This window comes from Camponotus floridanus, unplaced genomic scaffold (assembly GCF_003227725.1).
Source record: "Camponotus floridanus strain SB8 unplaced genomic scaffold, Cflo_v7.5 scaffold39, whole genome shotgun sequence".
Lineage (NCBI taxonomy): Eukaryota > Metazoa > Arthropoda > Insecta > Hymenoptera > Formicidae > Camponotus > Camponotus floridanus.
In genome coordinates this window covers 806,613-833,489 of record NW_020229536.1, presented here as the reverse complement: position 1 = coordinate 833,489, position 26,877 = coordinate 806,613, and the positions used below count along the sequence as shown (strand labels likewise).

The window sequence follows — 26,877 nt, the reverse complement described above, 5'->3', positions numbered from 1 at the left end:
TAAATATAATAAAAATACTTAAAATAATTAAAAACAAATTATATATATATATATATATATATATATATATATATATATATATATTTTAGAGTTATTAAAATTTGGAAATATAACTCTTTTCTCTTTTTCTTTTTTCTTCTTTTCTTTCTCTGCTCTTTTTCTCTCTTTTCTCTGTACAACCTTTTTATTTTGTTCTCTTACTGCACTGTGAATTGTGTGCATCTTAATCCTAATAGGTATTTACGTACCGAATAGCTCACCTATACGTATATCCTTCGGCACCTGCACTCCGTATCGGTGGATTTCGATGATCCACGGAGGACTTCCTTCCGGAATTTCCAAATCTGCCGCTACCGGCATTCTTCCTCTTCGCATGCGAGCCACCGGTGAACATCATCTTCCACGGCTTCACCAACAACCCAGTTTAACTTCACTTTATACTTCACATCGACAGTATCATCGTGTTTTAATTCATAATCCATGATTCATATACTTGCGCGTTATTGAATCGTACCCAAGTCTCGTGCATTTTGATGCTCGAATTTAACGTGTTGAAACGGCTGAACAGACACGAAAAAATTCGATACTAAAGATTCAATATAAATATCCGGTGGTTTCGCAATTCAGCATACCGATTCATTCTTATATTCCAAAAATAATCGCGCAATCGAATTCACGCGATATTGAGAGCGAAATGTTGACATTCAAATAAAACGCGTATCACTTGCGTATGAAATGCACTGCATTACGAGAAATATGTGTTTTCGGCTATTAGTTTGTTGCATCCTCTTCCATTTACACTAAATGAATAAGAATCAATCGCGCGTACAATGTTATATTTTCACAAAAATTAGAAATGAGCGAAAAATTTCAAAACTTGCGTTTTTCATGTTTTCCTGGAACTCGAAGATTTATCAATATTTAATTATTAATGCATATTTTTTAAAGATTAATCATTAAGCGTCGTTAGCATTATTCGTGCTCGCTAGAACCGCACTTTGTATCTTTGTTTTCATAGCATATATTTATTTGTATTATATTTAATACAATTTTATGCCGAAAATTTTCCCTACAAAAAGTATAAATGCCTTTAATTACATATATTACTCAAAAACAAATGCAAAGAATATCAATTTGCTTATTAAAAAAAGAAGAAGGATATGCACAATTTTCACATATTTGTTATTAATGTGAGAATTATATAAAAATCACCATAATGTTGAAAAAATTTGGAGAACACAAAAATTTTCGGAGCGACTGAACATTCATTATTCACCAAGGTGAATCTGCTCTTACGACTTCAATTATCAAACGGAGATCACATATTCAGCGAGAAAATATTCCGTACAACGCATTTATACAATGTCCTCGCACTTGCAACTATCTATAGACCGAATGATATTTATCCGATCCATTTCGAAGCATCATCGTTTGCCACCAGGAAGATGCGGGAAAAATTCCTTTCTTTTTTCTTCAACTTTTCCAAACGGAAAACGATACGCAGATAATGATGATAGTTGGCACCGTTGACATTGTTGCGATTATCGCTCCCGGCTCTCGGTTTGCTCCGACGACGTATCGAAAAAACATGACATGAAAACGGAATAGCACGCGTTAAACTGAGAAACAACGACGAGACTTGGAGCAACCGGGCGAGCAGCAGCTGTTCACGGTCTTACATTAGAATATCCGTAATTTCCGTAATTTTACTTCCGTGAGTTTCTGTCGACGTGATATTCGCCGTCTCGCTGCCCGAAAAAGAAAATACCGTTGCCGTTTTCGTGGTCGATCGTATCATTACGCATTCATCTCAAAACAAATTCGATGATCATCGGACAAACGTTGGGATAAACGTAACAACTAGATTTTGACGCTTGCAAAGGTTTGCAGAAAACTCCGCCGCAGTCTATAAATATCAGCCTGTTGAATACCGCCCGCCATAAAGCGTCAGGGCTCGATCGTTGCGCCAGCTGTGCTAAATATCGCAAGGCACAGGAATATTACTCAATACTCGCAATATATTTTTCAGGCTGGAAAGCGGAATCAGAATTTCTAAATAACAATAATGCCTCTTTTGACAATAACGAATTTTACAAACCGTATCTAATTATCTCAAAAATTCAACAACTTTGTCTTATTTCAAATACATTACAGCTTATTAATTTTTTTCTAAAAGAATTAAAAAAAAAATTTATATATGTGCACATGTGTATGTTGTATTGTTATCTTTTTATTTGTAGAAAGCAATAAAGACTCACAGAAAAAAACATGAAATATGCTAAAATAGATAATTTCAAAAATGGACTTGAATTTATGATTTTACTTCAAATCATTTATTGTCTTTATTAACATACGACACACTTATATGCAATTATTTATAAAGACGATATGTGTATTGAAGAAAGAGTTTTTATACATTATTCATTATTCTCGTATAATCAATGAGCAATACATTTTCCATAAATCACATACACAGACTGGAAATTTGAATCCATAACAATCTCTTCTCTTTTTCTTTCTTAAGTAATATCAATTTCTTATTGTAGATTGTATACAATGAGTTTTATTTACTTAACAAGTACAGAGGACAAGTTTTATCAAATAAACTTTAATAGGCGAAATCAAAGATTAAGAATAGATTGATTTTGTAATATAGAGAAAAATAAAAAAGTGTTACCAGAACCCTCCTGCCCGTCATACACTGACTATGTACATACTATAAATCGAAAATTTTATGTACATCTAAAATAGCATTTGTGTGTAGCAGTAATAATAGTATAATAGTAATAATGTAATAGTAATAGTAATAATTAGTAGTAATAGTAGTAGAGTAGTGAGAGTAGTAGTAGTAGTAATAGTAATAATTATTATAATAGTAAGTAATTATTATAATAGCAGAAAGTAGTATTCATAATAATAATGCCGTTGTATTGTACATTTCTACAAATCATCTCTCAAATACAAATTAACATACAGATAACGGCAATATTACAGTTACGGTAGTACACAGATAGCTTAACTCATTTTTCTTCAGCTATTTCATGCATACCTTAATCGTAAAATTGTGTACATATAAGCTGTTTATTTAAATCTATTATATAGATTAACACAACACATCACCATTAGAAAAAAATCACTTACTGTAATAATTGTGCAGACTTCAGTGTAAATATAAACTTATTGAAATTTTTAAGAGTTCAAGAACTAAATTGCTCTTTATTTTATAATTTATAACAATTTATATATAATTGATATTACACTATCTTTAAAAATCCCTATTTTTCATAACACACACGCACTTTTATTTAAGAAACTTTAAATTTCAAATAAAAGATTATGAAGTGGGAATGATTATAAAGACATTTTATATTTATGAAAAAAAAAAGCAAATCTAATTTGTACAAGAATATCAACTTATATATGCGTACCACGACTTAATCTTCTTTGTCTTTCGACAAATACTGGTGTCAACAGGGTTGCAACTTCTGAAGGAAGGCACAAATCATAGCCATTCTATTGCGCATATGCTAGATAGAGCCTTATACTTTTGAAAAATTTAGCTCTTCTTACATATTAGTGATCTCTATTATAGTTGCTTGAATTAAGCTGATGCTAATGTGGCTAACGCCCCATTGGAGTTATCAATTGGTTGTCAATGATCAGTTGCTACTTTTTTAGGATGGCGTTCTTGCGCGCGTTTAAGTCGCTGCAATAAAAGATTATGCAGTTCATCGACTTCTTTAGGTGCTGCTTGGACAATAAAAATTCGGATATCTCCATGAACATCCATTGCAGTTAATCTTAATGATTTAGGACCAGCACGTTCTGCAGTCATACCCGGCCATACTTTCGTATTCAGAATCAATCTTTGTGTTCCAGCGGTACGACCAACTAAACGAGATTCTTCATCTCGGTCGTTAAGTCTTAATGTTCCCCTTCCTCTTTCTTGCCAATTGCTAGTGGTCTACAATATAAAAAAAATAGAAATCAAAAATTTTTAAAATTCAATAGTACGCATAAGTAGTCCATATATTGTACAAAATTAAATTTATGTAGTATACATTCATAATTGTATGACTAAAATACTAATAAAATACTAATGAAATTTACATTTCTGGATATTTTTTTATATTAAATATAACAAAGACAAAGTAAAATCTCAACATTTATATTACTATCATATATGTTAATTTTCATAATAATTTTGAATCTTAATATCAAAAAAAAACTTATTTAAAAAATATCGCAAACATAATTTTTTTTAATATTTTCAAATTTCTTATAAATATAGATAAAAAGATTTTCTTAGTTTCTTAGTAAATTCGAAAATGTAAATATCAAAATCTTTTTTTTTTTTGTATCTTTAATTTTATACAATTTCTGATGCGTTAATTAATTAATCTGTTTATGGGTCATTTTTAATATTCAAAATTTATAAGAATTAAATACATGATCTGAATTTAAAATAAAATTCATATTTATCAATTATTTATTAATTTGTATATATTTGATAATTATGTCATATAGATTCATAGATAGAACAGTAAAATAAAAATAATGATTGAATTCATTGTTATTGAAAAAAATATGTGAAAATTATTTTTTCTATTACAGACAAAATTTATAATATCATTACCATTATTTTAATTATAAGAAAAAATAATAGTAATACAATTATAAGTAACCAAGAAATACGAAGTAATGCATCATTTCCTAACTCTGAATTTATCCATTAAAAGATATTTGTTATACATACCTTATCAAATGCAAATAATTTGCAATTCATTTGAAGAATGTTTGTTTCTCCTTCTTCACCAGTTAACAATGTTACTTGATTATATTTTCTTTTGTTTGCACGATTAGCCTCTTCTAAAACCTGTGCTGCTTGCGTTAATGTTAAACCTGGCCTTACAGTAGCACGACAATTTGCAGCTGCATTTGAGAATAAAAGCTTAGAAGATCCATTCTCACTACTTTCTTCAGTTTTTGTCTCTTCTTTTTCAGAATTATCTGAACTTTCTGTTATCGCATCATTCGAAACAGTAACACGTTCCTTCAAATTTTGACCGAATACAAAACTAGGTGTATCGGCACTGGATGTTACAGTATTATTTACATTATTTTCATTCTCTTTTGTATTCACACCCAAAGGTAAAAATTTTGGTTTTATATCTTCTGCAGATTTTTCTTCATTTTTAGATTCTATATTCACTTCAGTTTTATTGTCTTTTGTCATAGATTCATCTTCTATAGAATTATCGATGATCTTTGTAAATGGATTGTGAAATTTTGCAGGTTGTAAAACAGTTTTGTCAGTAGTAGAACTATTGGTAACTACAGTTAATTGTGATGGTCTTAATATAGACGACTTCAATTTATTAGTTACAGAATTTGAAAATTCATTAACACCAAATAAATTTCCAAATTTTGAAGCAACTAACACAGGACCTGTAAATATATCATATGTATATACATATATATATTTTTTTTATATGTATATATATATAAATACATATGCATACAAATGTATAATGAATATACATCAGTTTTCTTAATTTATATAACTCACTATGTTTTTTATTTGAAGATTTAAAGGATGTTAATGTAGATTCTTGGTTATTCGTTTCTGGTTTATATGTTTCCTCTACAAAATTCATAAACTTACTGTATTATTAAACAATTAAATATTTTGCAATAAAGTAATAAAAAAATATATAATTTATAATATACAAATATTAATTTTTGTAATTGCTCTATGAATTTCTGAATAATATATGAAACGTTTTAATAATTTGGAATACTTGTAAATATATATACCGCAATCAGATTGCATAGCTGAATTACTATTCGTCGAATCTTCGGTGGTATCTTCGGTATCTTCCAGTGACTCCTCGGGCGGATCAACTTTTAGGACAAGTGATGGACGATCAATTTCCTCTGTAGTTTCTAAAAAACAGCATAAAAAATTAAAATTATTGACATGAATGGTTAGTTTGTCAGATCGTGAACATGTAAACATGGAATTTTCACCGATAAAAAATGCATAATATATTTTTAATTAAAGGCCACATCATATAAATCATGTGATATAAAGTACTTTCAGTATTTACGCGATATTATTTCATGACACTTTTGGGTAATATAATTAAATCAAGAGAAAATACAAAACGCACCCTTGCCATCCGCCATTTTTCTCGAAATGAATACAGCCGAAGGACATTATTAAGGTACGTTTCCATATTGACATTTGATATTCATTTTCAAAAGATGTACAAATGATTAAAAATAAAAGTATGTATGTACATATCAATCAGTTATTTTTTATGCATGATCATGAATGACGTCTCTTGATATTAAAAATTGCGTTGAGTTTAGTATAAAAAGATATCTTTAAGCTGGGTTCATTTCGAAGACATATACAGGGTGTCTCATCTCCGTACAATATTTTAAAATGTTTATATTAAGATTTTTGACTCTCTTTTATATTTGATTAAAATTATATGGAAAATTATATGAAAGTTATACGATAGTTGTAAGACACCCCTTATAACATATAAGTGTTTATATACAATATGTTAGGAATAGTAAATATTTTTAGAAAGTTGTAGTATCGATTATTCTGAATAAAAAACTCATATATAACATATATTCAAATGCCAAACGATGTGGAGATATAATTGTTTTAAACTAGTGTATAAAAAAGTCATTACCAGAGATATTAAAAAATGATAAGTAACTTGTATTTACTATTTGAATGATATAAATAATTAACAAATAATTTTCATATATTAATTGTTCGAAAATTCCACCACCAATCTCAAGTCTAATACGTCATTATGTACGTCATGTAAATGCTCTACGTACAGACTTCTATATATTATCTAGACTGCGGTACTATATGACATGACGCACTGAAAGTTCACTGAAAAGGCGCGATAATTCGATTAGCGCATGTTGAGAAAATATTATTATCATCTTTCAATTGAAAATTAATTTAAAACTCTATAATAAAAATAAGTAGATTATAATATTTGCAAAAGGTTTATTAATTTACTAATTTGATATTATTTTATATTGTGTTTTTTTTCCATATAAAAGTAATAAATTTGAGACAATAAATCTCCTTCCCTTCCTCTCTCTCTGTCTCTCTCAATTATAAAAATTATTTATAATAATAAATTTATATATATATAAATTTTTAATAATTTTTTATAATAATAAATTTATATATATATATAAATTTTTAATAATTTTTATAATTGAGAGAGAGAGAGAGAGAAAGATTATATATATATATATATATATATATATATATATATAATCTTTCTCTCTCTAAAGATTAGAGATAATATATATACTATATAAAATAAAATTTTGTATTCATCCATCGATTTCAATGGATTGATAATTAAAGAATGAGTATCTATCATCTCAATTGTACCTTCTTATCTTCTTATCTTCCTATCTTTTTACTCTCTGCTTTCTTTCATTTGACATGAAACAGCTGTAGTATAGGTACTACGTACTACTTGCGACCTTTAAAGAGAGAGAAAAAATATACGTGAGAAATAATATACGTGATACAAAAAGTGTTAGTATAAAAAAAGACGAACCTTTATATTTCGCCGGTGCGCGTGGCAATTCGGCGAATACGCATGCGCTACCACGTACCACTGTGTGTTAATTGACACCTCACCAACAAACTAGATCGACACACGTTGTACTTTGATCATACACTGTACCTATTCCAGTTAAGTCAGCTCCAATTCAGTGCCTTTCGGAGTCAACGGTATATCGTGTTTGTTGTCACCGCGTTGTATTTGTATTGTCGTTGATCCGCGTTCGTCGCAATGTCGTCCGGTAGCTGGGAATTGGTCAGCAGGAAGAAGGACAGGGGAAACGACAAGTCCAGCAAGCTCACGAAGGCCGAGAAGAAGAAATTTATCGAGAACGCGCCGAAAGTTGAGGACTTTTGTAAGTCCGCTATAACCCCTACCTATTTAAAAAAAAATTAATTCTCTAACTTTCTACAACTTTGTTCCGATTTGTCACAACTTTGTCTTTACAATTACAAGATATTGCTGTAAAAATTATACGATCCTGGTGAATAACCGATCAGCTATGCTTTAAAAAAATAGTCGCAATATGGTACTAATGTATGTACTTTTTTGCGAGCGATTCAGTTATTTTCATTCTTTTTGTTGCAAAGTAATATACAATGGACTGAATGAATGTTTATATGGTTTGTGACAAATCATCATTTTAAATTATCATTACTTTATGAATAAACATTAATTTCTTGCTCTCATGTATCAAGATAGTTATCTAACAATTTATGAATGATTCTAGTACCATTGAGTCAAGTAAAGACGCTCTATGACAATCTGGATGGAAACAAGGAGAATAAAAAGCCTGCCAAGACACAAGCAAAAGAGCACAAGACAAAAGAGAATGAGGAGAAGAAGAAGCAACAGCAGCAGCAAAAACAGCAACAAGCTGAGAAGAAGAAGCAAGAACCCAAGGAAAAACCTCCCAAAACTATTAAGGATGCATTAAACGCAGTAAGGCAGTTGTTGATTTAAAATAGATATGTAGAAGCATAGTTGCAATTAATTTTTCATATCTGGGCATTTATTATATCATACCATTTTAACAAAAGAAAAAATTTTCCGCAAAAGCACAGATATATTGAATTATGTACTATAAATTTTTTTACAATGTACACAGATCAATGTACAAGAGCTCGATGAACTTCTGACTACTGCGCAAATCAGATTTCCTGAAGCTCCCTTGCTCTGGTTGAAAGAACTCAATGCTTTTCTCAACATCAAGATACCTATTAGCAAGGAAGATACAATATTCTCAGGAAAACCTAAGGATTATCCATTAAGTCTAGTACCTAAGGCGATCTCTTCCATACTCGAACAGGCAGTGGAAATGGCGGGGCAACAAACTATACAAATTTTTTACGAGAATACTCTCACAGCAATGGCTACTGACATGGTTAAAGGCATTCCAGTTATCGGACACAAGATATTTTTGCAATTACTAGCGCATTTAAATCCCGAGATGACTGCCGCCAACATTCCCAAATTGATTAGCGTAAGAAACTCTTACGAGAACAGGAAGAATATTGGCTTATCCCTGTTGTGGGCTTGGTCGCAAGCTGGCAAAAAGAATCTAGCAGTCGGTTTAAAGATTTGGCACGAGGTAATGTCACCGATGCTGGAAACGAAGGGATACGCCAGTTACGTCGTGCAGATTCTCAACGATCTTGTTTTCGGCCATGACAATGTTCACGATCTTAGTTTAGATCTTTATCTAGATATTATCATGGATACTTACTCTCAAAGATTTCAAAACATTCAACCGGCAAATCTGGGAAAAGAGATTAGTACGAGTATCGACAAGTTGCGAGTAAGTAATGCAATGCGAATCTTTTCACGAGCCTTGATTTTCGCGCAATTAATCATTAATTATGTGAATGGCACGCGACGAATTAAATGATATCTTTTGCAGTCGATATTGTTTAGGAACAAGGATATAAGTTACACGAAATTATTCGAGATGTTAATGGGAAAAGTATCGCAAAAGTCAGATCCGAATTACAGACATGAGTTAGTTAAGGCTCTCGCAGACTGCCTCGTCACGGAACCTCTTTGCTTTACTACTTGGAATTCCATTTATGTCAAACATTTGTATCAATCCAGTCTTCTTTTATCATATATCGGTTAGTACCCGCGCTTTTCATATACTATAAAAATAAATGGATACATTTACACAAAATCATTTTTACAGATACAACTTTACCTACTTTGCAAACAAAACTCAAAGCTAAGCATTTGAAAGAAACTCTCGGATTTATTCAAAACAATAATGAAAAATGGAAAAAAGCCAAAGACGAAAACTTGGCCCTGGCATGCAAAAAAACATCCCAAGTAAGTGCTTTCATTTATGCAGTATTATATTTATATATACAAAATTTTATCAGAATATAAAATTATAAGCACATATTGTGCTTTGAAAAATAATATAGAATTTAATTGATTATAAGCTATGTTGAAGAAAACGTGAACACAACACTATAAATATTTATTTTTATCAACTGTGATTATCTGATATATCGTGTTTTAGATTATAACTAAAAAAATGTTTTCCAAGTCTATTTTAATATGAATATATAATGCAGCTATTTTTTAATATATAGAGAATAAAAAAATATCTAAATTAATAATCAGCACATGTTAATTAAAAAATTGTTTCCGAAATTATTATAGAAAAGAAATAAGCTTAATTATTTGTTTATCTTAAAAAGGTGAAAGTACGTTTTCTTTGCATTTACACGATTAATAAATGCAATGATGGATATCGTGTATTTTCTTCACTAATATACAAACCATGCATGAAATCATAAAAATATTGCTTTCTATTAGAGTCGTATATCGTGTTTACAAAAGGCGTTGATAAACGCCGCAGAAGCAACAAGCAAGAAATTACTAGTCGTTATTAAAACCAATTACGTTGTAAATTTCGCAGCATGACATCCCGCCACATTCGACCTCTAACAAAGATTGCGTGTGCAAATAGGTAATGACTATAAATTTGCATACTTTCTGCGCGTTGCATCTAATTTAAAACACACATTGTGTGTCTCGCGATATTCCATAAAACCGAGGTTTACGAAAACTTATTCATTTAGATAGATAGTCATTTTGATGGACAGTTATGGACAATTAAACTTGGAAAGCATATTTCCCTTTCACTGAATTCTTCTCTCTTCTCTTAAATTTATATGGATTATAGTAATTTTCTCGCTTTTGCCAAGCAACAACTATTTTATATTTAATGTAAAACTCGATCGATCCCCTGAATTTCGTCTGATATGAAAATTTCATTCAATATAATTTTAAAATATCTATACATTTCGATTAAATCTTTCTTTTTTGTATTTCTATTTATCTATAAATATATTATATAGTTTTTTAGAGAAGAGAAAAAACACGAAAATTATACGGAAATAATTTTAAAGATTAGAGACTAGTAATTTGAAAAATTAAAAAACAGTATACATTGAAGGAGATTAAGAATTTAGTTACAAACAACAACTCTCAGAAGAAAGTTCATAATCGATATAAAAAAAACAATAAAAAAAGAAGGATGATCGATAGATACGTTTCGTGAAATAACGTCATCGCTGATTAGAATTAGACGCACAATTACGTACTACGTCGCAATCTTCGTCAATACGTAAAATCTATTACGTAGTGCGTCATCGTATCCCTATATATTCCCAAACACCGGGTATAATATATATATCAACAAGTTAAATTCTGTAACGCGTTGGTATCTACTATCAATTGATTTTCAAAGTTTTTATAAATTGGTAGGTTGAAATATATATAAATATATATGTACATATGTAAATATGTATATATAAACGTGTATGTGTGTGTGTGTGTGTGTTTTTCTCTCTCTCTTATTCCCCAGTCCGGAGGCAAGACACTCTTGTCGTAAACATTGCGCGCCACTCTGCTCACACTTCTCCAAAGAGGAATTTGGAGAGATCATACAAGTCGGAGTTAATTAAAATTTCATAACTGTTCATAATTGTCCATAATTACCGCGGCATACTTGGTGTTCTCGGCTAGAAATTATAGCGGCATACTTGGTGTTCTCGGCTAGAAATTATAGTGCGCAATCGAAGAGGTAAATTTACATTTATTTCCGCGATTAATACTCTTGATACAATATTCAGATAGTTCAATAAAGCTTGTTTGTTCGAATCGCTCTTCGTGATCGAAGAGGATCTTTTGCAGCGGAGTGATTCGCGCGGGGGAAGAGCCCCTCGGCGCGTTTGAACCCGCTTCGCTCGGGCAGTTTCGTCCCTGCTCGACGTCAACAGGCGGCCGAGAGAGAGGCGGGCTCGATTCGAACAAACTCCATCGCATCTGCTCTCGCGTCAGCAGGTTAGGTGGCTGTTTTCGGGAGTGTACGGGACTTATTGATCGCTCGCGTTGCCCCCTCACCGCGCGATCGGCTGTACGACTAGTACGACATTGACATCATTCGCGTCTCTCCGCGTTTTTCTTTTTTTTTTCGAGCCACGTCGCGGAACGAAATCGGAGTCCCGGTTAACAGCTCTGACGCGTCTCGAGTTTCCGCAGGTAAGATAAAATTCCTCGCGTCTGGATATGTGTATATATAAATGTATGTGTGTGAGTATCTGTGTGTGTGTGTGTTTATCTCGCAATTTCCGATTCTTTCGACGCAACTCGTAATTATTTATGTGTGACTCGCGATAGAAATGAAAGATCGAGTCGCTCGAGTGGCTGTTTACATTTTTCCAACATATCGATGACAGGCCGATTTTTCAATATCGATGAGCTATCGATGAAAGGATGTTGTCATGAATTATCATTAATTAGTTTTCACGTAATCGCGATTTCAGTCTTTTCGGAGGACTTACATAGGGTACAGTTTCTCTCATAAGCACGGTTGTCACGATTATTTTTGCATATTTTACTATCAATTTTATTTATTATGATCAATTAGAATTCATTCTCGCGTGCATAAAAGAAATCAACGCGAGAGGCAAATGTTGAACGTAAAAAAAGACGAAATCCTCGCGTGACGTTTGATCAATCGTCTTTTAAAGTTTGAGTGAAACTTTGGTATATTAAATAAATTTTTGAGAAGCCAATTTTATTATTTATTCTTTCAGGCACTATTTAAGAAAATGACCTCTTCCACGCGTCGCAGTTTTCCATGGAGATCTGCCAGTCTCCTTTTATTAGTACTTATTGGTGCTATTGTAGCATATGATACACAAAAACATGGCTCCTTTGAAGGTAAGAATATTTCGCAAACAACAACATTATCACTCTACTTATTTCTTATTTCATAAGGCTTATTTTATGGGTTTGTCATTCTAAAAGATTGTTCTCTCGTCTTCTTTTAAATTTTTACAATTAACATTTTATATAAAATGTTCATTCAGAGTTAGTTACAATCTTATTATCACACCTTATTATCACCTACAATCTTATTATCACCTTATAATGTTTACAATGACATGAACAATTAAATTATCATGGTAGTAATAGTAGTAGTAGTAGTAGTAGTAATAGTAGTAGTAGTAAAGAAAATGGATTGGGCTAGGTCAGTCTCTAATGTCACTTATGCTGTGGTCAAGGACTGAAGATGCTTTGAAGTGTTTGATTGATCAAGATAAGAAGAGTAAAGATTTCTTTAATCCTTGATCAATCAAACTTCAAAGCATATCCTTCAAAGTGTTTCTTTGACCACAGCACTAGATCTAAAAGTTCTTTTGTAACCCCCGTGGTTGTTTGAAGTCTAAATTATCATGGTTGATTGGCAAAACTCTCTATTGCTACTATAAACATCATACCCATTAATACTTTCTCTGTACTAATTTCTTTGTAATTAAATTTGAGATACAAATTGGTCCTTTATTTGATTATACATTAACATTTATTATGTGTGTTTATAGCATCTCAAATTGGAAAGTTCTTGAAAACTAATGGAATATTGAAACATATTGAAAAAGCATGGGCTACAATAAAGTTATATTGGTCTGCAGGACATAAAGCAATCAAGGATAGCTCACCAGAATATTATAAAGCTATTGTAGACTTAAGTTCACCATATGTTAAATTGGCTGGTGATATCTACCTTATAATGAGAAATATTTCAGTTAGACTATATAACAATGCTGCAGCATATGTCGAAAAAAATATACCTGTAGTTTTCGACACGGTAAGTCTAATAAAAATTTTAAATATTTTATCATATATACAACTCTTATAATACTTATAATATATATAATGAATCTTTCTTGCACAGATCGAATATTATGCTCCAGGTATTATAGAAGAAACTAAAACTAAAAGTTTTCAAGCACTGGAGTTTTTGAAAGTTTCCTTCATTCTGATTGGAGAGAAAGTTATCGAACATTCCACTGCAACGATACAATGGTTGGAGAAGAATGTTTTTGTGTAAGTGTTACACTTATATAGAAGCTGCATATATACATCACTTGAATATCTGACTGTGATCTTTTCTTTTTCTGTCTTCAGGGGAAAACTTAGCCCGGATAATCTCCGGAGTTACGCCATATGGGCTTTTGATACGACGCAATCGTATGCCAGTCAAACATATGATTGGGTGTATGAGAAAGTACAGACTCTCTCCAAAGTGCCATGAATAAAATCTATTGGTTTGCTCTAAGAACAATTTTTGGTAACGAAATCTCCATCTATCCACATACCTCGGCATTTATTATTTATGACATGGAAACTTTACATATATGCTTTCGAAGATCACGAATACGTCGGCCATTTTACCTGTGATATCTCAAAAAGAGAGCATCTTATTTTGGTTGGTCCTGACGAAGAAAATTTCGTGACCTTTTGATAAATATGAATAATCGCGAACACTTTTTTATTAAGATAAATACTTGTATCATTTTTTGAAATCATTCTTGATAAGTAATATATATCTATATATAATATATCTATAGGTCTCTGTATGCGCAAAATGCGAACTTTAATATTTTGTATTTTCATTTATAATTTTGAGGATATTGATTGAATATATTCGACTATATTGAGTAATTATAAATAAAATCATTGTTTTTCGTAACAGTTTTTCTTGTAAATGTAATACAAAAATAGGAGTATACTACCAAAGGTAAAAAAATAAGATCATTTATCAATCAATTAATAAAAAATCACGTCAGAGAGATGGGTCAGAGCAATAACAGTGACAACAGTGATATTGTAGGAATAGCAGAATAATATTAATAAATATCGCAAATAATAATAATAATGAGATGATGGTAATAATAGTGACAAAATGCGATAGATGAGTATGATATTATGATGATATATAATATAATTTTAACAAGAATATATTAAAGTTTTACATGGGAAGAGATCTGTGGACAACAGCCACCTCCATAAAGCTACGTATGTAAAAATGAGTGTCTTCATTTCCTTCCTTCAATAGAGCATTTCGGCAGCGTGTTTCTCTTTTATATATCTTTTCTTCCTTCTAAGCATACTCCTCTCTCACAGCTTTTATCCCTGATTACTTCCACGAGTGTGCTTTCATTAATGCTGCACTCTAGGTGCGCTTACATTTTCGTTTTGTGATTGCACACTATAATTCATATGGAAAGAAGAGTTTCATCGTATTCTTATATATTTGATTACATAGATATTCTTCTTCCTCATATCTAATCCGTGCTAGGACTTCCAATATTTGACTGCAAATAGAAAATGCAATTGAAATATATGCTTATCATTTAAAAACACTAAAAGTACAATTATTTGCTTATCATTTAAAAACACAAAGTACAATTAGTGTTATATAATTTTTAATAAAAAGCAAAACTATGTCATGTTACGATTTGGAAAAAAGTGTTCCATATCGACACATATTTTTATTAATTTTTATACTATATTTTTTTACTTTGTTTTCAAGAAATATTAAAATATTGTCATTGATAATACCATAATTGATTATAATCAATTTATGCTATACAGGTACTCACACTATTGTACAGGGTTCGTTCCGTCCTTTAACCATCTGGTCTGCTTGCCACTTTTCTTTCTTAACAGACGGAAAATGTGTGATAACGTCATTTGCGGACGCGTGAGTCGGCCTGATCTCGCACCACGGACAATCAGTTTCTATCATGAGCCTATCTGAGGGGATAGTAGTGATTGCGAAAAGATTATCCTCCGTTTTCAAGGAACTGAAACGCAAAACAAACATTACTATCGGCTCAACTTTTTTTTCTCTTTTTGTCAAGCTCTCTTCAAGAATCACGCACTATCATACCATCCATTGACGCCGATGTACAAGCCTAATTGTAATATGGAATTCGCGTCTTCTGGATTGCCGTCGAACGAATGTACAACGCCTGGCGTCAATTCATTTTTGTGCTTCCTCAGAATTCGTATAAAGTCATCGCTGGCGTTGCGGCAGTGTAGAAACATTGGTAACTTCAATGTGGAACACAGTGATAACTGCATCTCAAAATATTTCTTTTGAGTTTCTTTGGGACAAAAATTCAATCTGTCATAATCCAAGCCCATCTCGCCGATAGCGACGATCTTGTTCTTGTTATTTAGCGCCAGATCGGACAGTATTTTAAGGTATCCTTCTGGATCACCACATTCTTCGAATTCGTTGCAACGAGTCGGATGACAACCAATTGTCGAATACAGTCTGTCTGCAATATGTTAATTAATCACCATCAACAACTTGTAAGTAATAGAATAAAAGAATACAAAGAATTTAATATAATAAATTAGTACAACACATATTAAAAATTAGAATTATTTACAATGTGTAAACATAAAAGAAATATATTGAATAATCTTTTAAGAAATTTGACATGTTTAAAGAGAGATACTTGCCATCGGTTCTTGCTATTTCAAGCGCCTTTTTGCTTTCTTCCACACTACCAGCTGTAATAATGATTTTAGAAAGATTATTGTTCCAACTTCGCTCTAAAACCTTGTCTAAATCTGGCGGATGTTTTTGAGACCCATGATAAATGCCTTGGTACATAGGATCTGTTAAATTAGCTCCAATATCTACAACAATTAAAACAAAAAAAATATAAGGTTTTGTCTCCTTTTAAATATATAAATAAACCTCCTTTTAACAATTTAATTATACAATTACACACAAATACAAGTAAATTATACGATATTCTATTAGCAAATTATTGACAATGTTAAAATATCTACAATGCCTTTTTTCAGTTTCAGGAAACCCAAAGTTACTACGAAAGGAAATTTTTCCAGAAAATGCAAAAATTAAAATAATTCGCAAACTATCGATTGAAAGCGATTTTAATTGTATCGTTATAACCTTCATCGCATGTGTACGTGTGTGTGTGTGTGTGTATGACGCTAGACAAATTATGGAGTACGCAGTTTTGTCGAGAGCGGATGCGAAAGACGATCGTTTTACCTATGAATTTCCGTAGATTGGACATCCTAGTCCTAAGCATAAGAATTGCTCCCGCGCGAATTATCGGAGCCCGAGGAATCGGCTCGAGAATAGGCAAAGAGGTTAGCAGGTGTCCCTCGGTTAACCGGTTCAGCCATCCATTGACACATGGATGAGAGCCAGACGCTCGGCTCGAAGAGAACTGACATCTGACATTGCGCTTTCATGCGCAGTAGGATTCGTTTCGACGACGCGATCCTCGCCGCCGCAAAACATCGATTTAATCTTGTTGCGACTACCGAGTCCCGATTTCTTCCTTTAATAAAATGATGGATGTATTTCCAGGAAGATTTATATCCGCGGATCTCATCGATAATTTCTACCTTTTTACAATACACATAATTTTTGCTCAACATATAATTTTACAATTATTTTGTAATCTCATGTATATATACATTTAATTATTTTATATATTAATCTATTTTATTTATTTATTTTATGTATTATTTATTATACATATTTATTTTATATATTAATATATATTATATATATTTAAATATTAATATAGGTTTTTTTTTCAAACTTTACAGGAACTTAGTAAGCTGAATTTAATCTCGTTCATTAATTTTTTTAGATAATGCAAATCTGCATCGAGGAAAATTGTTATATATACATCCCAAGATGTTATCAACAAATTCTTTTATTTAGGTACAACAGTCTTATAGAGAAGGCCTAAACAAAACCGTCTTTTCCTACACGTATTTATTACAAATCTTAAATTTACGGTACAGAGAGATATAAGAGTTTTTTTTCCTTTCTTCTTCTGACTCGATGCGTCTGTAAACTCGTGGAATCCTTCGTTTACATTCTCGCGAATGGAATATTAACAGATGCGACAGAGATTTGTATTACTGTACGTATTGCAAAAATACACCATCAAGTTATTCTCAAGTTCGTTCGCGGAATGCAATTACTGGAGCGACTTGACAATCGCGTTGATCTTCTCGACGCAGTCCTCCTTCTTCTTGGCGATCGCCGCCTCCGCCTCGACGAACTGCTGGCGACCGATCTTCCCCGGGACCAGCTTATCGACGTACAACGCCTGCTGCTGGTTGTAGAGCTCCTTCAGAGAACGATCGCACTTTTGCAGCTCCTGCACGCGATCGTACACGTCGCCGGATTCGCCCTTCAGCTTCTGCGCGATCTCGTTGAGCGCCCCAGTGGCTGCCTTGTACTCCTGATTGATGCCCTTCACCGCAGCCAGGAACGCGTTGGCGTCCTTGTTCGTCTTTAGGTAGGCCAGCTGATCGTCCAGCTCGTTGTAGGACGTGACTCGACGATCCTGCGCGGCCAGTATCTTCTCGCATTGCCCGGCGATCCTCAGTTTGCTCTCCGAAATCTCGTCCTTGTCGATGGAGAAGTCCAGTCTGACGTATATTATGACTAACAGAAACAATAGACACAACGCGCCCACGACCAGCAGCGGCTCCCGCAGCATCAGCAGACGCGGGAATGTATACTTCAACCTGAAACTCTGGATATGATTCTCCACCAGATTCTTTCCAGTCACGGACACCACCGGACGTCCAATGACGTCGAGGTACGTGTAGTGCAAAGAATCTGTCAAGCGAGTCGCGGGATACGGTAACTCGAGCTGTATACTGTGCGCCCCCTCCGGCAGAATGATCTTGAGGATTATTTCGTCCACGATCATGTCGTCGAAGATGTGATCCACCAGTCTCATCTCCAGGGTGTAGTCGTCTCCGGAATGAAACAGATACTCGTAACTGGGCACGCTGTACCCGATCGTGTAGCGAGTCTTCCAGCCTCCAAACAGCGGAAATCTCGGCCGCAGATTCAACTCTACCGAGTCCTTCTTGATGCGAGTGTGCGACGTGGAGATGTTACCGATCTCGTCCCTGTAATAGATGTCAGAAGCAGCCGCCGGGAGGATAGTGTCGAAGCTCTGGATGCTGGCCTGTCCGGACTTGGATTCACGAGCGTACTCGTAACGAGAGAAGGAACCCTTCAACAAAGCACCGGTGTGCAAGAGATCAATGTGCTCCTCGACAGCTATATTACCCCAATGAGAGAGCTCGATGGTTCTCTCGAGCTTGGTCACCGTAAGGAACTTGTTGTTATTCTCAAAGTGCACCACCAACTCCTCGTAGGCGAAAGGCGGTTGCTTCTCGAACGGTCCATAAGCTATCGCCGAGCCAGTCTGGGAGACAGGTTTGATCTTGGTGTAGCTCTCAATGTTGCGAGACGGCAACGCCACGTAAGTCGTCTGTTTAGTTACGGCATAAGGCAAATAGGCGTACGCATTTCCCGTGTACTTGACCAGCTGTTTCTCCTGTTGGGCGATCTGCTTAGGATGCGGTACCAGCTCGTGAGTGAGGATCGTCTCCACCTCTATGGTGAGAGTGCGACGAGGTGCCAGATGACTGGCCAGCTCGATGGAGTAGAAGGCCTTGTCGACCTCGGCCGTCTTGATCGGCGTAACCTTGAGCTCCAGTTTACCGGGTTCCACGTGTGCAGCTATGTAACTGAGGGACTTCCTCTGCGCGCCGTCCAGGCAGAAGAGGAAGCGCTGGATGGCGCGATCCTTGCTGTTGTTGTCCAGGATCACGCGAGTGGTGATTTTGGTCAGCTGGGATTGCAAATCGATGTGCCGCTCGACATTTCTGACAACCAGGTCCGGGTCCACGAGGTCGGTGGCGTGCACTAGAGTGTACGCACAGAGCGCGAGGACGCATATCAACGCGCCCGCGCGAGTACGAGACATCTTCGGCGTCCTCAGGAACGGGGTCTACGGGATTGCGGATACTGACAGTGGTGACACGCGCGCTCTTGTCGCTACCGGCGTGCGCGAGTACGTGACATAGACGTGGCGTTTACCTATGGCAGTTCGTAGACATGTAGCGATGTAAGAGATAGACGTGGCCGATGACCAGCGAGGCTAACCTCCGTCCGCGTTTTCAACGCGAATTGAAATTGTGTTCAAGAATGGATCTGTCACCTTTGTAACATTACATTCCTTCCTCTCCTGTGGCTTTTGGCTCTCTCGTTCTTCCTTCGACCTCAGATAAATTTAGGCAGAGTCATGATTGTTAACTTAATGATTATTTCGTTGAATATCATCGATAATGTCATCGTTATTAGTTGACAAATTGACCAACCACAGCTACTCCTTCGAAGAATAGAATAACCGTGATTGGTCAATCTTAGAGTCACGGATGTATTAAAATAGAAAAGAATGAGATATTTTATCCGAGAATGAATCGAAAGCAAATGTGTGATTGGTGGATTCAAAGATAAAAGCCAATCACATTCAATTACTATTTAACCACTCAATGAACGTGTCTTTGGATCCATTCGCTCTTGCAATAAGCATAGAAATGGATTATTTATTTTCCTCGTATGTTATACTTATGGACCAATAAATTTTCTCATCAATTTACGCGCTCCGCAAATTTCCTTCGCGAGAATCCGTTTCCCGCAAGCCAGCCGTCAGTTGCGAAGGCGCCTTGGGAAATCGCGTATCGCGTTGCGGCATAAAATCCTCGCGCGATTGGCTACGCGGCGGGATGCGCGGAGCGCGGCGGCCAATCGGCGAGCGGATCGATCGCGGTAGCGCGCGGGGATTCGCGGAGCGAAGCGGCGTGGGGGCGGAGACAGGCGAGAAGAGGTGGCGTTCATTGTTGCGGCCGAGAGTTTGGCGGGTTAACACGACGACGATTGGCCGGTCTAGCCCTTTCGTAGTCAATGCCCGCCGCGAGCCGTCCGCTGGAGAGTGTCGGTCCGATTTTTCCCACGGAAAACACCACTTCCCGTAGGTCCATCGTCATTGTACGCATCGTCGTAGCGGCGCAGTAGGAAGTCCCACGGAATCCGCACTTTAAGAGCAGGGTGAGTTCATCTACGCCGGCTCTCTCTTCCTCGCGACGGCTCGCGCCGTCGCCGGAGAGCGAGAGCGGCCCTCTTTCTGCCGCGGGGGGACCGTGCGCCGCAAATCCCGGCACGTGGTCCCATCGCCTTCCTCGCGCCTGGGTCCCGTCCGCGCTCCGAGCGCGATTCGCGCGCCGCGAAACGCATCCTCTGCCGCGTGTCGCGTAGAGAGATACGCGAGGCGAGCCCGAACGAGACGAGGGCGACCGCGATGCCGTCGGCCTCGTCGTCGTCGCTGCCGTCGACGTCGTTGACGGCCAACGGCATCGCGGTCGCCATCGCCTACGCGCGATCTTTCCTCTTGCTCGGCGCAAAAAAAGCGCAGCGCGCGCGCGGCGTCACTCACGGATGCCATCTTCACGTCGCGCGGCGTACGTATCGCGTATACGCGCATGTACGTACATACGTGCGTATACGAGCACACATACATACGCCGGCGGAAAATGGAGTAGGGGTCCCGGAGGGGATGGCGGGGGGAGGAGCGCGGGGTGACGAAGACGAAAAGAGAGAGAGAGAGATCGAGCGAGCGAGCGGATCGAGGAGCCACGTTGTAGTACGGCGCCGCGAAAACCCGGAGGAGCATCGTCGTCGAGGAGAGCGAGTACGGTAAAGAAAGAGATCCGACGTCGCCGATCATCGTCGTCGACGTCGTCGACGACGATGACGGCGACGAGGCGCGACGAGTGCGTGATTTTCACGTCGCGCATCCGACGCGGTTGGCCTCGTGTCCGATGCTCCTTCGTCCAACTTCCTATCCCGTCATCGTCGTCGGTCGACCTCGCGGGGCACGTGGGCGCCGCGTTTCCTCCGTCTCGAGCGTTTCCCAGCCGTTTGGCGCGGGTCGAGAAAGGCGAAAAGGACCTCCTTTCCCGGGAGAGAGAGACGACGCGAGAGGGATGCCATTTTATCAACGCGTTTCGCGTGCGCGTCGCTTCGATCCGGCGCCATGAGTCGAGCGCGAGCCCGCGGCCTGTCGACGCTATCCGGCCGGCGCTTCCTGCGAGCCGCGGCTCGCAGGAAGCGCCGGCCTCCTCGCCGATAAAGTGCACATTCACCTGCGTGTTCTACCCTCCTGCCCCCTTCCTCCGCCCGTTCGCGCCTCGCTCGCTCGCCCGCGCGCGCCTTCAGGAGACATCTGTGTGCGAGGCGCGCGAGCGCGCCGCACGGGATGCGCTTTAGATATGGCAGATCTGCGTGATCCGCGAATCGCTCTCGAGATGCACCCGGTTACGGAGTACGTCAAATTTACCTTTTTTTTTTTTCCTTCTTTTTTCCCTGCGATTATATAATATTGGAATTTGAATAGCGATGCATTTGGATTTGGAATTTCCCCGGTGTAATAAATAACAAGTTTGAGAACTAGTAAGTGTGAAGTGCGATACATTCCTTCTCCGTCTCGTCTGGGTAAAATTGTAAAATTATTTTTCATGTTTATTTTGTGACGTAGAACAGATGCGAGATACATACGTGCAATTAAACAGGTATACGATAAGAGATTATTGCAAGGATATTTGAAAGTACTCAGAGATTACTGGTGACGTAGCAAATGTCATTGATAGATTATAGGAGAAATATATGAGAATTGAATAATTTTTGTTAGGTGTAATTGTGTATGTTTGATTGCAGATTTGTAAAAGATGAGTTCGAGTGCGTGTTACAAATGTAACCGTATGGGTCACTTTGCACGGGAGTGCCCACAAGGCGGAGGTGGAGGCAGAGGAGATCGTGGACGCGACAGAGACGGCGGCTTTGGACGCGGCCGAGAGAAGTGCTTCAAATGCAATCAATTTGGACACTTTGCACGCGAGTGCAAAGAGGATCAGGACCTTTGCTATCGTTGCAATGGTGTTGGACACATTGCTAAAGACTGTCAACAGGTCAGTATGTTGTTGCGACTCGAGCTGTAGCTACTTCGAGTTACCTGCAGCGGTTTTTCGACGTGGTAGTCTGTGGATGGATCCTCGCGATCAGAGTTGGCGTAGCGCACCGCGCTACGACATAGAAGCCATATGAGACAATTGCATGATGTTTTTTCCGACAGGGACCGGAGTTGAGTTGTTACAATTGCAACAAGACTGGTCACATGGCGCGCAGCTGCCCGGAGGGCGGCAACGATTCCGGCCGCTTTGCGATGCAGAGCTGCTATAATTGCAACAAGACGGGCCATATCGCCCGCAACTGCACCGAGGCCGGTGGCAAGACTTGCTACATCTGCGGCAAAACCGGTCACATAAGCCGCGAATGCGATCAAGATGACAGGAAGTAGGAGACAACCGGAATCCGTGCCGCTCGCTTAACGATAACGATAAGCCGTTTACCATCGCGCGCGCCACTACCGGGAATTGTAGCTAGGTAGGGATGATGCGGACGTATGTTTCGTTGACTCATACAATTCGCAGAGGACGCGTGTCGCCGACGTCGTCATCGTCGCCGCTGTAAGCGTCGCCGTTGTCGTCGTCATCGTCATCGTAATCGTTCGGATTGCCACCATATACCGTGCTCCCAATTCCCGGAGGCCAGCCCTAGCCCTCCTCGTCCTTTATTCCCAAATCTCCTTCCCCTCTCTGCCCACCGTTGTTCTCTTCGCAAGGATTTTTTTTCTTAATGATGTCTTTAAGTTTTTATTGCTGTTACACCGACATACATCAACACATATACATTGTATTGCTACGTGTGAATGAGCGCAGGGTTCATCTCCTACGACACATTTAACATTTACATGATACACACTTTCTACACAAAGCATACATATACACACCTATATAATAATATTATGAACATTCGATTGGATTAGAATGTAGAGACATGAGTCCTCTGTCCCCTGACCTTCGAACTGTCTCGTATGCGCATTGTTTTCCGATGCAAGATGTATGGATCTTCGGGGAACTCCGACAACAGTTAGTCTCGCGATATTCGATGCGTATCTTCGACGATTTTTACGCAATTCAAGTATAATATGCGCAAGATTTTCTCTTTTACGCGTTTCCTCGCATTTGTTCGAACCAAGCAAATTTTACGAAACGACTAATATGACGAACACATGAGAAAAGAAAAGAAAAGAGTAGACTGATACTCGGCGCTCGGGTAGATCAAGAGGAATATTTTGTTTTTCTTTTTTTTTCTTTTTTTTACATTGACACGGTTTACGAACAAGTAGTCACACAAGAAGGCACAGGCTCACGTCGTAACAGTTTTCGCATCCACGCATCTTGTATTCTCCGGTCCTCCCTCTCGAACTCTCTAGCCGACACTCATAAATCGACAAAAGAAGGAAAGGAAAAATGAATTCGGAAAGCGAAAGCGAGAAATGGAAGAAGCGAGAACACATGCCGGCCCTGAATGCATAAAAATAAGATTTAGTAACGCTAATTTTTAATGTGTAAGGATGTAATGAGGATTCTCGCCGAGCTGTTACTATATGTACGTCATTTTTGCGTTTTTATTTTCTTTTTTTTTTTTCATTTTTTTTCTTTTTTTTCGTTTTTTGTTTTATCACTTTTCTTTCATTATTTTCTTCCATATACCGGACTCGTCTAGTTCCGTGACAAAGCGATATATAGTTGTAGGATTGTCAGTGTTTACGGGTTTATATACAGTTATACCGGATCTTTTACTCGCCCACCCCGACTTCGACGAAGTAGGGCGAAAGAGAGAGAGAAGACGTGCGCTTTTCTCGCGCAGTTTCACCAAGCGTAAAGGGAACGAAACGCGATTTGCGATTTAATACCAGTATGACACGTTCGAAACGATTGCTACATCACGATATGTATGTGTATATATACATATAAACACGGTAGTCTGTACAAGTTGGTACATTTTGTACGTACAATCATATAATTGTTAATAACATAGACTCATATTGTTCATACTATCGCCGTTCATGGACATTCGCTGTTGATGAACATGTGACGAACAGAAGAGGAGCCCTTTCCTCCTTTCCGGAGGAGAGGGTGTACCAACCTTACTATATCCTTACATGTTGCTGAAAATACTTCGTTACTAGGTATATGTATATATATATGCGCATATGTGTATACATATATTTATGCATATGTGCAGGAGCTGTATTTTGTACTGTAAAAAGCTAGCTTATACTCTGGTCGTTGCTGGTGACTAATTCCGATGATACGATTCTTCTTTGTATTGCCATGAGAAAATTATATTTTTCATGTATAGAGAACATGTTGCTGAGGTCGATATATATACTTTCTTTTCCTATACGTAACTCATAAGTTATGTAGGAGCAAAATTTGTAGATACGGTCGAAAGAAACAAGGGGAAAATCTAAAAAAATTATCGCGATGGATTCGAGGGAAAAAAAAGACTATCCCCCTGCTGCGGGGATGACCACTTATATGACCACATATACTCTACGCGAGTACAAAGCGAGATTTTTCTTAAAAGAAAAAAAAAGAGACTCGTGCGCGCGAAATTATGTTAAAGAGAGAGAGATAGAGCCGCGACTCGTCCGATCGCGGCGCGCAGTGTTCATAAAGTAAAAATAAATAAAAAAAAAACGAAATTAGAATAAGAGACACACGATTAGATTCCCGACTACTTTTTCCAAACAATGCCGGACCACGTTTACAGTAGAGCGCGACACACGCGGTATCAATTCAATCATCCAAAAGCCGGGATATAGCGAGAGATTTTTGATTCAGATCCGAAGGACTGATGCGCGCGGATGCATCCAGTGGTTTTACCAGCAGCGACAATTGTGTATTAACGTTCAGAAGCCAGGCGTGCCTGACTATCTCGATGGAAGAAGAGACCCGGGCGGGTCCGTCGTCGCGGCCTGTCACGTGGGAGCGTCGACGGGGCGCTCGGGGAACGGGGGGGGTATTTCGTATAGTAAACCCAGGTGTCCTGCAACACACAATTTTATACACTTAACACACACTGTTCGGGACTTAATTAAAGCCGGATCTCATTGCGTAGTTTCGGTATGCTAGTGCTCACACGACTCGGAGAGGATCAGACAAATTGTACTTCGCGCTATTATCGGACTTCGCGGCCTCTGGTGCTATCGCCCCGGCGCACGGACCAAGTCCTCGGCGAGTGGACGTCGAAAGATTGGAATATCCTTCGCGTTTTATATTTAAGGATTTCTTATTTGGCAATTTAGAACCGGACGTTTAAATCAGGACGTTTGAATTCTCTCGATGGAATCGAAGACAACGATGTTTACGAAGTTGTTCCAATTTTTCGGATGCTTTTAAGTTAAGGCTTCCCAGAGGCGTTGCTTTTTTGTATTTGTCTGGCTGAGAATATTTGTAAGATTTAACGCGGTCGAGTACACATCACACACGAGTAAGAATAACAGTTCGAATGAGGTAGGATAAAATTGTGGTAAAATCGATTCCCTCCGTGACACAGTCTCCGGATTCGCTGGCGGCACCAGGGGTACGAACGAGAGCATATAATACGAGTAATTATTATAAAGAAAAAAAAAATACGAGTGCGATTAGGGCACCTGCGCTTTTGTCTCTGCTACAAGACTTACGTACGAATATTGTAAAGAATACGACTGTTACAGTGTATGAATTTAATTCGACCGGCGGCGCACGCCGGGTCCACGGCTCGACTTATATATTAAACTAATCTATTAATACTTAAAAAGAAAGGAAACGAGAGAGAGAGAGCGACAGAGAGAAAGAAAGAAGAAGACAAGGAGGATGAAGAGGAAGAAGAGGAAAAAAGAAAAAAAAATAAGCTGCAAAATAATAAAAAGGATTGTGGAGTATTTGAAGTTATGTTTTTAAACTGAATTTTTGAAATAGAATGTGTACGGAGAGGCAAAGAGGCTGCATCTTTTTTTTCTCTCTATTCCCCAAATTTATAAATTATTTTAAATTATTCCACACATTCGCATTCACCGATCACATGATTGATATTCAGAGGCGAATGTCGGATCGTGTCTCGATGATAGTAATCTTATCCTTT

General features: G+C 37.4%; 5 protein-coding genes across 8 annotated transcripts; 2 read left to right on the top strand and 3 right to left on the bottom strand.

The window, feature by feature from the left end:
- Positions 1-3,236: 3,236 nt before the first annotated feature.
- Positions 3,237-7,689, bottom strand: LOC105249493 (ran-binding protein 3). 2 transcript variants are annotated; one of them, XM_011255008.3, is made up of 6 exons: positions 7,614-7,689; positions 7,442-7,536; positions 5,818-5,946; positions 5,570-5,644; positions 4,757-5,448; positions 3,237-3,964 (listed from the first exon to the last, which is right to left on the bottom strand). In XM_011255008.3, the coding sequence occupies exons 3-6, from the start codon at positions 5,831-5,833 to the stop codon at positions 3,653-3,655; spliced, it is 1,095 nt and encodes a 364-aa protein (XP_011253310.1). In that variant the 5' UTR covers positions 5,834-5,946; positions 7,442-7,536; positions 7,614-7,689; the 3' UTR covers positions 3,237-3,652. The 2 variants fall into 2 exon arrangements, with proteins under 2 accessions (XP_011253310.1, XP_011253309.1); XM_011255007.3 differs by lacking the exons at positions 7,442-7,536; positions 7,614-7,689 and adding an exon at positions 6,174-6,245.
- LOC105249494 (transmembrane protein 214-A) lies at positions 7,632-15,044 on the top strand. The gene is made up of 9 exons (XM_011255009.3): positions 7,632-7,974; positions 8,350-8,561; positions 8,728-9,417; positions 9,520-9,730; positions 9,799-9,938; positions 12,722-12,848; positions 13,511-13,776; positions 13,864-14,015; positions 14,097-15,044. The coding sequence occupies exons 1-9, from the start codon at positions 7,851-7,853 to the stop codon at positions 14,221-14,223; spliced, it is 2,049 nt and encodes a 682-aa protein (XP_011253311.1). The 5' UTR covers positions 7,632-7,850; the 3' UTR covers positions 14,224-15,044.
- LOC105249495 (putative deoxyribonuclease TATDN1) lies at positions 15,036-17,290 on the bottom strand. The gene is made up of 5 exons (XM_011255011.3): positions 17,008-17,290; positions 16,446-16,625; positions 15,865-16,258; positions 15,575-15,778; positions 15,036-15,286 (listed from the first exon to the last, which is right to left on the bottom strand). Exons 1-5 carry the CDS (start codon positions 17,045-17,047, stop codon positions 15,181-15,183), a joined length of 924 nt encoding a protein of 307 aa, XP_011253313.1. The 5' UTR covers positions 17,048-17,290; the 3' UTR covers positions 15,036-15,180.
- A 378-nt stretch (positions 17,291-17,668) lies between these two features.
- Positions 17,669-20,069, bottom strand: LOC105249496 (dolichyl-diphosphooligosaccharide--protein glycosyltransferase subunit 1). Its single transcript, XM_011255012.3, has one exon. It carries the CDS (start codon positions 19,769-19,771, stop codon positions 17,957-17,959), a length of 1,815 nt encoding a protein of 604 aa, XP_011253314.1. The 5' UTR covers positions 19,772-20,069; the 3' UTR covers positions 17,669-17,956.
- A 626-nt stretch (positions 20,070-20,695) lies between these two features.
- LOC105249497 (CCHC-type zinc finger protein CG3800) lies at positions 20,696-26,620 on the top strand. Of its 3 annotated transcripts, none has more exons than XM_011255013.3 (3): positions 20,696-20,895; positions 22,561-22,811; positions 22,976-26,620. In XM_011255013.3, exons 2-3 carry the CDS (start codon positions 22,572-22,574, stop codon positions 23,198-23,200), a joined length of 465 nt encoding a protein of 154 aa, XP_011253315.1. In that variant the 5' UTR covers positions 20,696-20,895; positions 22,561-22,571; the 3' UTR covers positions 23,201-26,620. The 3 variants fall into 3 exon arrangements, with proteins under 3 accessions (XP_011253315.1, XP_019882562.1, XP_011253316.1); XM_020027003.2 differs by lacking the exon at positions 20,696-20,895 and adding an exon at positions 21,403-21,540; XM_011255014.3 differs by lacking the exon at positions 20,696-20,895 and adding an exon at positions 21,433-21,535.
- Positions 26,621-26,877: the final 257 nt, after the last annotated feature.

Coding starts and splice junctions, on each gene's coding strand:
- LOC105249497 (XM_011255013.3), top strand. CDS start 22,572: ATGAGTTCGAGTGCGTGTTACAAATGTAACCGTATGGGTCACTTTGCA. Junction 22,812..22,975: donor TTGCTAAAGACTGTCAACAG/GTCAGTATGTTG, acceptor TTTTTCCGACAG/GGACCGGAGTTGAGTTGTTA.
- LOC105249496 (XM_011255012.3), bottom strand. CDS start 19,771: ATGTCTCGTACTCGCGCGGGCGCGTTGATATGCGTCCTCGCGCTCTGT.
- LOC105249493 (XM_011255007.3), bottom strand. Junction 5,645..5,817: donor AGCTATGCAATCTGATTGCG/GTATATATATTT, acceptor TGAATTTTGTAG/AGGAAACATATAAACCAGAA. Junction 5,449..5,569: donor ATCTTCAAATAAAAAACATA/GTGAGTTATATA, acceptor ATATATTTACAG/GTCCTGTGTTAGTTGCTTCA.
- LOC105249494 (XM_011255009.3), top strand. CDS start 7,851: ATGTCGTCCGGTAGCTGGGAATTGGTCAGCAGGAAGAAGGACAGGGGA. Junction 7,975..8,349: donor GCCGAAAGTTGAGGACTTTT/GTAAGTCCGCTA, acceptor GAATGATTCTAG/TACCATTGAGTCAAGTAAAG. Junction 9,418..9,519: donor CGAGTATCGACAAGTTGCGA/GTAAGTAATGCA, acceptor TATCTTTTGCAG/TCGATATTGTTTAGGAACAA.
- LOC105249495 (XM_011255011.3), bottom strand. CDS start 17,047: ATGCTTAGGACTAGGATGTCCAATCTACGGAAATTCATAG. Junction 16,626..17,007: donor CAATCTACGGAAATTCATAG/GTAAAACGATCG, acceptor TAATTGTTGTAG/ATATTGGAGCTAATTTAACA. Junction 15,779..15,864: donor TACATCGGCGTCAATGGATG/GTATGATAGTGC, acceptor TTTGCGTTTCAG/TTCCTTGAAAACGGAGGATA.